The 12054-nt window shown below is 42.9% G+C and overlaps 1 protein-coding gene across 3 annotated transcripts in view; it reads left to right on the forward strand.

The window, feature by feature from the left end:
- Positions 1-470: 470 nt before the first annotated feature.
- The window catches only part of dnm3a (dynamin 3a), a 22639-nt gene continuing 11055 nt past the window's right edge, over positions 471-12054 (forward strand). For 2 of the 3 annotated variants that reach the window (XM_031868300.1, XM_031868302.1), the window contains exons 1-15: positions 471-644; positions 3698-3771; positions 4161-4310; positions 5040-5243; positions 5410-5508; positions 6999-7159; positions 7260-7402; positions 7496-7631; positions 7939-8006; positions 8111-8249; positions 8328-8414; positions 8511-8581; positions 8673-8733; positions 9802-9828; positions 10438-10551. In XM_031868300.1, the coding sequence (XP_031724160.1) occupies positions 481-644; positions 3698-3771; positions 4161-4310; positions 5040-5243; positions 5410-5508; positions 6999-7159; positions 7260-7402; positions 7496-7631; positions 7939-8006; positions 8111-8249; positions 8328-8414; positions 8511-8581; positions 8673-8733; positions 9802-9828; positions 10438-10551 (1698 nt within the window). In that variant the 5' untranslated portion in view covers positions 471-480. The remainder of the gene's footprint in view (positions 645-3697; positions 3772-4160; positions 4311-5039; positions 5244-5409; positions 5509-6998; positions 7160-7259; positions 7403-7495; positions 7632-7938; positions 8007-8110; positions 8250-8327; positions 8415-8510; positions 8582-8672; positions 8734-9801; positions 9829-10437; positions 10552-12054) is intronic. The other variant, XM_031868301.1, reaches the window with a different exon arrangement.

The raw sequence follows: 12054 nt of genomic DNA on the forward strand, positions 1-12054 counted from the left end.
GCATAAGGGGCTTGTCGAGTTAAAACTTGCTGATTACCGCGCATGCGCCAAAAAACTCGATTCCGTTAGCTGTCAAGAAGAGTAGAAGGTTTTCGCCTCTTTTCCTTGTACCGAAACTCAACGGATATCTTCTCAAATGTACCAAACGTTTAACGGAAACGACACACTACGGACGTTCGGAGGTTTAAAAAGATAAAAATGTCTATAGCGAGCTGTTTTCGGAGGCTTGAAGAGGTCTGTGAGTACAAACTTGGACGCTACTGTCATTACAAGACGCACCAACGGTTACCCACCGCGAGCTCCTAACGTTACGGAGCTTTTTAAAAAAATAAGTTGGCAAACGTTCCTCGAGAAGAGTGTTGAAATAGTGTATGTACATAACAGTATTGAAAATAGCCTAATGTGAGTCACTAATAACTATGGCAGATACTGGCGTAGTCTAGAGCCGGAGTGAAACAGTTTTTAAACGGTAGCAGGGTAATGATGGGCAACCGCGGGATGGAGGATTTGATCCCGCTGGTTAACCGACTTCGAGATGCCCTGAGCGGCGTGCAGCAGAGCTGCAGCCTCCACCTGCCGCAGATAGCCGTGGTGGGCGGCCAGAGTGCAGGCAAGAGCTCGGTCCTGGAGAACTTCGTGGGCAGGTATGTGTGACACAACCGAAACACAACTGTGGCTATCAACTTACACAACCTAGGGGAACACCCCCTAAATACAAACAAACAAAACAATTCCAATGTGTTATTTCCATGGCCTAGAAAAGTTAAATCAACATGTAAGAGCATCTCTCTCAAAGCCAGAAACCAAAGAAGTAAGTCTCAAACTTGTGATGTGAACTTGTCTGGAGCTGCTCCCACAGACAATGAATGGGAAGCTAATTTTAATCACCCAAATCACGTTTGTTTACTTTTTTTAATACCCAAGTTGTTGCTAGCAGCAGAAAGTCAATGAAAGGGTCTGTTGTAGTGTTATCAGTTATGAAACTGAAACATCTGGGTGCTCTCTGTGTCATCTACAACACTGAAATAACACCAATTCATTGTCGATGGAGCAGACTTTTTATTTGGTGGCATCAGAGACTCTAGTTTTTAGATTTGAGCTAATATGTTTGTACCGTCTTATACCACATGAATAACATGTATGGATTTTTAAAATGGGTGTAGTTCCCCTTTATCTGTGTTACTCTACTAGGCTACTTTTCACAAAGTCACCCTAAAAACAGAATATAAGTTTAAAATGACAAAGTTATGCAATATTTACCCTTTACAAAGCATGCAGAAACAATGAAAGAAGAGAGAATTAATATAAGTTTAAACATCATTCAGGACACTCTTATACTACATTGTCAAGTACTATTAAGACATGCAACACAGAGGCTCATAAAACAACACAGACAGAGCAAATAAATGAGGGGTGATTATGCTAAATAGAAACATTACCTTTACTAAAGGTCATTACCTTTACTAAAGGTCATTAGGTACCCGTTAGACTAGTATTGAGACCCTTTACCAAGGTGGTTGCTTGATCCTAATCCGAAATTCATTGAGTCTCAAGGTTTGTTAGTTGCATTAACGCAATGCGTGAGACTGGACGGTGAACTAGTAGGAGAATATGTATTGATGTAGGCTTTGATGATGTTGCCATTCTCTCCCTAGGCTGGTCTTGAATGTGTTAACTGAGGAGGCGGTGACTGTTTCTTGACTCAGGCTGTTCCATATTGGTGGTGTTCTGCTTGCAAAGAAAGGTGTCCGTGGACCAGGCTGGTGCTGTACCTGTAGCTTCAGGTCGTGGACTAGAGACAAGATTATGTTGCATTGTTGGTCAATAAAAACATACATGTCAGAGGCACAAAACATAAAAGCATGGAGAGTATGTCAAATATATAAGTCAGTCTGACACAGCAGAACAACAATGAAAGACATGCAGGTAGATGAGGGTCGACTGGCAATTTCAAGACAGACAGACGGGTGACAGGAGACAGACTGAGGACAGCAGACAGACAGGAGACAGACTGAGGACAGCAGACAGACAGGAGACAGACTGAGGACAGCAGACAGACTGAGGACAGCAGACAGACTGAGGACAGACTGAGGACAGCAGACAGACAGGAGACAGACTGAGGACAGCAGACAGACAGTAAGGTACAGTTACGTTCTAGAAATGTTAACTGATTGAAAAGCAAGAAATCTGTTCACAGTTATAACTACATTATTACCTAATCCAAAGAATAAACTTCTGCCAACTTTATTTTTCACAGACTGGAAATTAGTTTGTCCAAATYATTCACTTAACATTGATGAAGCCATTAGTTCCCACGAATAAACCCTTCCTTTTGAACAACCCCCATAAACCACAAAGCATGATAAGTCACTTAAGTCATCCTGATTGACTGAATGTCTTGAAAGTGTAACCATGTTATACTATCAGTGAAAATGTGATGCTTGATCTCATTAAAACCTGAATTTGCTTGTAATGATAAAATGAACAGCCATGGGCAACTGTGATTAACAGCAATTGCTGTAACCAATAACAATGCAGCGCTGAAATCACTGTGTTCATACGTCACCGTCTCCACCCCGGTGCTTGAGCTGTTGAGTTGCTCGTCTGACGTCGTGGATGCCAGAGGTGGCGGTGTCTGTATGACAGGAGCCAGTGCAGCACCTTATCTCACTGACAGGCTGTGGAGGTGTCGATGAAGGAGGATGGGAGTTGGGGGGGGCTAACATGGCTCCTGAAAAAGTAATGGAATCGGCATTATTTTAATTAACCTAGAAGTCAAAGGCCTTTAAATGGTACAGACTAGTGGTGAATAACAGTGTTTTCTGGGTAAAGTTTAAAGGCAGGAGTCTGCAATTCTAATCCAATGCAAATATTTCAAATTAAGCGAGCGTCTCCTCCCAGCTGTCCATTCTGTGTATGTGTTGCCCTGGCTCTGTAAATAGAAAACATGCTAACGTTGTCAAGGAGCACTGACGTGAGGGGGTGTATTTAGCAGACCCCACCTTTTTTAAATTCAAGTGAGACAATTTGTTTTGTGAGGAGGAGACTTTAAGTATTTCCATCCTGTCAGTGAAGAATTCTGGTGAGTAATAGTGAGTTGTTTCCTAAAGGAGGCCTAAAGTATTGTCCACAGAAGTCAAATGTGTGGCCTTGCCAGAAGCTATAGAAGCCATTAATGCTCGCTTTCCTGAGCGTGTTATGATATTTTATCGCACGCCTCGGTTCTTTGTCTCCGCTATGATTATGCTATGACACCCATTTTGTGCAGGACGGTGCCAGCTGCTTCATGGGACAGGATGCAGGAAAACAAACTTCCTGAATCTGATTTTGAAAGGAAAGAGGAGGATATCTTCCTGTGCATTCTGTTTCTTTATTGTTACTACTACATGTAGCTTTTAGTCTTTATATATCTGGTATATATAGCATGTGGCAAAGATTGTTCTTCGCCTTCCTGATCAAGTTACTGATGTTTTGGATATTAAATAGCAACTAAAATACAACTAATGTACGGCTGACTGTTAGTACTCACAATGCCAGTTACACATCGTTTTAGTGTATTAGTCTTATCTGTGCATGTACAAGATGTAAAGTCATTTAACCGGTGTGTGTCAAGCTTCTGATTTAGACTGACAACAAATGCTGTGTGTGTGTGTGTGTGTGCACAGCCGTCCCCAATTCAGTCTTTCCTTCCCAACAGAGACTTCCTTCCCCGGGGTTCAGGAATTGTCACTCGCAGACCTTTAATCCTCCAGCTGCTCAGCGCTGACACAGGTAGGTAAGACGCACATCGTTTAGTCGCTCATGCAGGCTGTGCAGTGTCATTCTGAAGCTGCCACCAGATGGCAGTATGATATTTTACAATGGCTGAGCCTGACCTGTGGGACAGTGATGGACTTACCATCCTAATGTCAGAACTGTTTAATTATGAGGTGTTTTGGGAGAGAATAAGTGTCCGGATGTATATCATTCTTATTATGTACAAACAATCTCAAATGGCTTTTAGAAACTTGCAAGAAGAGTACAATTAAAACCAAATAAAGTGGAGTTAATTAAATAGCATTTATGTATCGTGCTGTATTAAACTGTGCCATTGTGACCTGACTCCCAAACACATTTTTTTAACTGGTGAGTGTTCCCCGGTCCGTTGTGTGTCTTTCCAGAGTACGGTGAGTTTTCCCACTGTAAAGGGAAGAAGTTCACAGACTTTGATGAGATCCGCATAGAGATTGAGGCAGAGACGCACAGACTCACAGGATCCAACAAAGGCATCTCTCCTGTCCCCATCAGCCTGAGAATTTACTCATCACACGGTAACACAATGTCTAATGTGTGTTGTTCACTGCGACATATCCATTCAAGTTCCATTCAGGAAGGCAATCCAGGCACTCCAAAATCTATAACCTATGAGGAAGGAAATATTAAATGGCTTTTATTATAGTGGCTAAATCATTAAAAGAGCCAACATGTTTCAACAACTGTGCGTCTTCGTCAATAAACAAGCAAAGCGGCTGTGGCCACACCTATATGCTATAAACAACCAATGGGAGGAAATCACATGACCCGGATAATTACATGACATGTGAAACAAATTGGAAATAATGAAAACACTAAATATAATGAGAGAAGCTGGCACAGAAATGTTTTTTTTGATAAGTTTTTTGATAAGACATTTGATATAAGTACCCTTAGGTTTTTGGAAAAACAGAGAAGCCTATATGAAGGAAATAAAAGAATGATTACAGAAAACATGAGGACTATATGCTCATTAAGACCAGGATAGTTTAACGCATCCAGTCGATTGATTTAAAAAGCTTGAAGTTAGGTCTTTGTATCCTGTTTCCTCTATTTGACCAAGGGTTTAATTTGTTCAATGCTGAACGTGGCGATCCCTCAGGCGTCTTTAAATACGGCCAATATAGAAGAATCCCTCCTCACATGGAGAAGACAGGCGGTTTATGACAAGAGTACTCTTGCAGTTGATGAAATGAACATATTAATTATGTTTATGTATGTATTTGTACTCTTCTGCATGCGTGCAGTGCTGAACCTGACTCTCGTGGACCTGCCTGGCATCACCAAGGTGCCGATAGGCGACCAGCCGGCAGACATAGAGTACCAGATAAGAGACATGATCATGCAGTTCATCTGTAAGGAGAACTGTCTCATCCTGGCTGTAACGCCAGCCAACACCGACCTGGCCAACTCTGATGCACTCAAACTGGCCAAAGATGTTGACCCACAGGGTAAGCCGTGTGTGTGTGTGTCTTCTGATGATGTCTTCATGGGGGATTAATTATCACTTTATTTCAATGAGATTGTTGAAGGGGTTGTCTTATATCAGTCATACTTCCACAGGTTATGATATCACATTTGGATAAAATGTCCTCTTTTTCTTCATCTGCTTTTCAGGCCAGCGCACAATTGGTGTGATCACTAAGCTGGACCTGATGGATGAGGGAACAGATGCCCGGAACATTCTAGAGAACAGGTTGCTTCCCCTACGCAGAGGTGTGCTGCCTGTGTTTGTGAGCATGTGTGTGTTTGTGTTTGCGTGTGTGTGTGTGTGTGTGTGTGTGTGTGTGTGTGTGTGTTGAGTCAACTTGCTGTAATGCAGTCACACACTGCGTCCAGTGGAGGCTTTGTGGACAGGACTGACATTATGATTCAGCAGCTCGGTCTCAATCGAGCTCTCAGTTCCTCTAGTTTCGTTTCTCTGTCGCTCTGTCTGACTCTTTATTTCTGTCTTCTTTATTCACTACCTCTCTGTTGAAAGATGCCCGTTCACTTTTTATGATATCACAGTAGTATCATTGAGTGTGTGTGTGTGTGTGTGTGAGAGTGTGTGTGTGTGGACATTTCTTCTGTGTATGTATACAAGAGATAGACAGAATCAGAATCACCTTTCTTGGCCAAGTGTGCGTGCACACACAAGGAATTTGACTCTGCTTTTTTTCTCAATGTACTTACACAGAAACAGACTTAGTGACAAGTAGTGAAAAAATAGGTATGTATATATATATAATTAGAATAAAACAAATTACTATATACAAGCCAGATGTTTTCTAAGTTGTAAACAATACAGAGTGTAGGATTTATAGAGACAGAGATGATATCATATCATTGGTTAGTGAAAGTATGAGAGAGAGAGAGAGAGAGAGAGAGAGAGAGACGTGAGCGGACTGAGTAAAGCACCACCAGGTGCTGGCTCCTTCATGCTTCTCCTCCAGTGCTAATGCATTAGCTATGGAAGCCCACTGAAATAACTGCCCTGGTAGCAGCGTAGAGCTAAAGCATTAGATAAGGAGCCTGGTGCTATTGCATCTATTACTGTACTAAACAGGGGATTTGGCCCGCTTCGAACCACATGCTCTGCTGTTGAACAGACGTATTAATTTCCTGCTCATATGCAACAGTCCGAATGGAACGAATGAGTTCCCAGGGACACGTCGGAAAATGCAAGTTGAATCTGTCTCTCATCAGTGCTCCGAGTGCTCCGTCCTCTTGTTGCACATTGTCCTCCTTACAATGATCACATGCTCTTGCTTGGCCTATCACAGTTTGCACTCAGGGCTGGGCAGAAGAAGCTACAGCTAAACATCTCCAAGGAAGTAAAACACACGCCAGGCTGCTGTTTGTGGATTCCTCATCTGCTTTTCACAACACATTTTAATAAAATAGCTCATTAATAGTTTGGGTTTAGATTTTAATAATGTCGGCTGGATCCTTGATTTATTAGCTATCAGATCTCAGATAGGGATTGTGAATGGATGCATGTCAGGGGAACTGTTAGTACAATAAACACACTATCCTGGACAGTGAGAGTGAGCAGCAAGATCCTGGTTGTAGAGCAGAGTCTGCTATCTGACCTGTTTAACAGACGAGTAGAGAAGAAGGCTAAAGCCATCTTATCCGGCACGCCCACCCACTATACTTTGCCTCCTGGCTCTTGGTTCAGATGTTAACATGTACAAGCACTCCTCTCATCTCCTCCTTCCTAGGTTACATCGGGGTGGTGAACCGCAGTCAGAAGGACATTGACGGGAAAAAGGATATTAAGGCAGCCCTGCTCGCGGAGAAGAACTTCTTCCTGTCCCATCCGGCCTACAAACACATGGCTGAGACCACGGGCACCCCGTATTTACAAAGAATACTAAACCAGGTTAAAAAACACACACACGCACATACAGGTCTGTCAGGAAAACTTATTTTCTTAGACGATATATATTGTGCCAGAAATAATTGCTGTTGTTTGTTTGCAGCAACTGACAAACCACATCCGAGACACTCTGCCAGCCTTCCGTAGTCACCTGCAGAGCCAGCTCATGGACTTGAACAAAGAGGCTGAGGAGTTCAGACAGTACCGTCCTGATGACCCTGCACGCAGGACCAAGATGCTGCTCCAGTCAGTCAGCCAATCACTCTGGATGCGCCTGTGTGTGCCCACTTGTTTGTCTTTTAGATAATTTTATACGTCAGTGTGTCTTCTGTCTCCCAGGTTGGTTCAGCGCTTGGCGGTCAACTTTGAGAAGCTAATCGAGGGCTCGGGCAACAAAGTAGACACCGTGAACCTGTCGGGAGGGGCTAGGATCAACCGAATCTTCCATGAGCGCTTCCCCTATGAACTGGTCAAGGTGTGTGGGAGATTCTGAGAACGATTTTTGTTAGTCTTGGTGCATATGTATATTCCATACTGTATGTGCATTAATAACTGTGATACTTAACTGTTAGTCTATTAAAGGCAGCTTTGGTAATCTTCTTCCAAAACATATTTGATATGTTTGTTGAAATTCTCATTATATCCTGGGAGCAATCAATACGGGGCTGGGTTCTTCGGTGGGATGATTTTTAAAACCATCGTACTCTCAAGATTTCCAACCCCGCCTTTAACTTCAGCCAAGTGCTCAACTCTGACTGACAGTGTGCTGTGTTTGTCTTCAGCTCGAGTCCGATGAGAGGAAGCTGCGACGGGAGATCAACTATGCCATCAGAAACATCCATGGTGTCAGGTGTAGTATAGTGGCAAATGCTTTCACATCATTTATCATGTTCTGTTCCCTGCAGCCAAGCTCATTTTACTTCCTTCTCTCCATCTGCCTCTCCTTCCCTGTAGGACAGGTCTGTTCACTCCTGACATGGCCTTTGAAGCCATAGTGAAGAAACAGATATCAGTGCTACAGGAACCGTGTTTTCAATTTGTCGACATGGTCAGCCAAGAACTCATCACCACTGTGTACCAGTGTATCAACGAGGTATAAACGTGTGTGTGTGTCTGTGTGTGTGTGTGTAACTGTCTTGTGTCTAACTGCTGGTCTGTTGTCCCTCTGTAGCTCAGTTCCTTTCCCAAACTGCAAGATGAGACGGAGAGAATTGTAACCTCTGAAATACGAGAGCAGGAGAGTAGATGCAGGGATCAGGTCATTCACACTCAGCTGGACATTACTTTCACTAATCTCTTTCAGATAACTCTACTGGAGTACTAACGTTTGTGTGTTCTGTCTGCGTTTGTTCAGGTCTTGTTGCTCATTGACACGCAGCTTGCCTACATAAATACCGAACATAAAGATTTCATTGGCTTCACTAAGTGAGTAAACTCATCGGTTTTAAACTATTAACTGTAAATTCTAACAAGCCAACAGAGTTAATGACAGGAGCTCCTCCTCTCTCTCTCTCAGCGCCCAGCAGACGTGCAAGCAAAGCAATAAGAAGACTGTTGCAGTGATGGCAGGAAACCATGTAAGACTTTCACTGCATTCATTCATATCTATATACAGTATATATTTACAGTGTGTATATATATATATATATATATATATATATATACAGTATATGAGGTTAAGAATGAAGCGCACAGCAGGAAAATGCCATTTTACAGTATTTTAATCATTGTTCCGTCACTTCGTTCAGAGTAAAATATCCCAACAATTATTAACACTCAAGATCCCTCGGGGATGCATCGGAATTACTCATCAGTAGTCTCACCATAAGTTTTAAAGAAACAACGAGTAGGATTTTCCTAAAAAAGTACAAAATGAATCCAGAAAAATTCTATATTATAGTAAAACACTGACCGTGAACATTTTACTGCACAATGAGCACTAAAACTTTTCATTCTAGAAGTACATGTTGCTGATTGTTTTGAATGCAGGACTTTTACTTGTAGTGGAGTATTGTCACAGTGTGGTGATAGTACTTTCACTGAGTTAAATGATCTGAATACCTTTTCCACCACTGATGGTTATGAACTATTATTTTTTCCATCCATCTTACTTTTTTAATTTTATTTTCAGTAATGTCCCCATCTCCCCATGTGTTACTCATTAATCAGCATTAATAAGAATTCATAGCTGCAGATAAATGAGGTATTTTGTGATTTTCCTGGAGGGGATTCGGGGTCCAATCCTGCAACCCGGGTTGATCTTGGCTTCTCAAAGGAATGCAGTCGAGCAGAGATGGAAGGCGTCTCGATCTGTTATGATTAATACGTAATATGATATTTATGTGACACATTTATAAGCAGGGCTAATTAAAAACACGAGCCCAGTGAGTGTGATTGGGTTTAGTCAGGAACCTTCATGTGTGATGATGAGATTTGTTGAACAGCAGCATATTTTAACCACAGCTAAAAAAATAAACAATGTTGTCAGTTATTTACACAATCTGTCATGTCACTGTCATAGTAGTTAACTATTAAAACATCAGTATCAGTGTCATCCCCCCCAAAAGTACGTAATATTCCTCTACTAAACAAGACATTAATGCTTAAATCTCACTTTTGCTCCCTCATCTCCTGTTTCTCTCCAGGGTGTGGCCCCTCCTTCAAGACTAATAGTAGGAGACCGCTCTCTTTAAGCTCACTCACTGCTGCCTCTACTGGAAATACGTCCTGTGCAGGATTCAAGCTTAAGTGTTGTGGGTCGGCATGCAAACACGCACACTGGCAAATGGCTTCTTGTAGCTTTGTCAATCTTTTATTTTATCATCTGCACCTGATTCCCTTCAAACTCTTTTCAGTGACAGTGTTCTCTCTCTCTGTCTCAACCTAATCGTCTTTACTTTCTGCCGTCCCACCGCTTCATAACCTCGTGCACATGTTCATATTTTCCCTGTGTGCAGGAAGTCCGTGTCATTTTCTTGGTATCTTTATGTCATCTCACTCTTCCAGCCTCTCATGTCGTGTCTTTACCTCCAAATATGTTTAGTTACTTTTTTGTTTCTGTGCTTACGTTGTGTGTATCTCATCATATATCTCACAAATTATTATTTTTTCCTACAGTGTCAAGTGTTCATTCTTTCTTTCATCAGCAAGAGTCCACTCTTTTTGTGTGGCCTTTATTTTTTCTACCTTGGTAATCAAATTTTCCTTCAAACTGTCCTCTGGATGCTTTTGATGATGTCAGTCCTGCCATCTGAGCTCCTTACCCTCGTTTTGTCTTGCAGGTCATACGCAAGGGCTGGCTGACCATCAGCAACATCGGCATCATGAAAGGTGGAGCCAAGGAATACTGGTTCATCCTCAGTGCAGAGAGCCTGTCCTGGTTCAGGGACGACGAGGTGAGGCGTTCACGCTCTCACTCAAGACATTTAAAGTCAAAACACAGCAGCACTCTGTTTATTAAAGCACGTTTATTCACACAGATCTCAGTTTGACACGGCACGTTAATTGGGAGGTTGAGAGATAATCAAGTGGAAGGGGAAATCCCTCTCATCTGGTGGTATTGTTGCCACAGCTTCATTGAAGTAAATGGTGGAGCCAGCTCAGCTCTGTTTCTGGTGTCTGTGGGGCTGCCATCTGTCTGCCTGTCTGTGCCTGCTGTACAGGAGCAGAAGGTCTGCACAGCAAGTGTAGACAGGCAGACACACCACAACAGTCTCATCCTGTCACAGTTCATGTCCTGGGACGAAGGAAGGGCAGAGTGCAGGAAGTGAGGTCAGAAGAAGGGGAACACATCGCAGCGCTCGTTCGTGGATATAAAAACCTATAAACACTCACATCTGGATGAAAACACCGTGTTGTTGTTCAGGCACTAGAGTTGCGTGTTGTTTCCCAGACATAACTGAGTGGTTGATGGAACGCTTTTACAGATAAGTTAGTGTTCTTGGTAACCGTCGTGCTGTGGGTCAAACTAGACACTTTGACATATGACACCAATAACTAAAAGAGCATCTTAAACCCGGTTTCTCTGTCCAACTGTTTTCTTTGCTTTTCCCTGCTGCTGCCACCTGGACCGGCTCCGTTTCCCCCATTCATTCCTCTCCCCCCCCCCCCCCCTCCTCCACATTCGTCCCGCTCTGCCTTCCCTCTTCCCCTCACTCCCCCTTTTCTTCCTCCTCTGGGAGTTCAGGCATTTGGAGCGGCTCACTCTGACACAGCTGGATCTGCCCCAAGCCAAACTAAGACACACACATACACACAGTGGACAGACTGGTATATACAGTATACAGTACACATGCGGAGTCTGATGTAAACAAACTGGCATGCAAATAGTGGAGAAAAATATACACTAACTCAGACAGACACACGGTCACTTTTCAGATAAACACTGGGTCTCTTGAAAACAGTGTTCCTAGCCCCAGGCATGCATATTGTACACACACACACACACACACACACACACACACACACACATAGTGTTATAGGTTTCCTCTCGCTGTCATCTCCTGGTGATCAAATCAACTCACGCATACACACAGACTGAGCACATCTGCAGCGAATATCTGTTGAGCACATCAGAGAAACAACCTTTGGCTGTGTGCAGATTCGTGATGAGACGCGCATGTGTCACTACGTGGACTGAAGCTAATTCGAAAAAACTTCTAAACTTTTAAAAATTTATTTTGGTTCAGCTGGTTTAAGCCCTGCGCCTCCTCACTACGTTGGGAGGTTTTATCTGCTGTGTTTGGAAGGCCTGAGTGCAAAACCAGTCACCCATATTATCACAGTAGATCGTATCGTCTGCCTTTTCCACATTGCATCTGTGCGACCTGCAGCCAAACTTCTGCTTCTTCTCTCTTGCAGTTCTCTCTCTCTCTCTCTCTCTCTCTCTCTCTCTCTCT

Source organism: Anarrhichthys ocellatus, unplaced genomic scaffold (assembly GCF_004355925.1).
Source record: "Anarrhichthys ocellatus isolate YVR2014 unplaced genomic scaffold, GSC_Weel_1.0 scaffold42, whole genome shotgun sequence".
NCBI lineage: Eukaryota > Metazoa > Chordata > Actinopteri > Perciformes > Anarhichadidae > Anarrhichthys > Anarrhichthys ocellatus.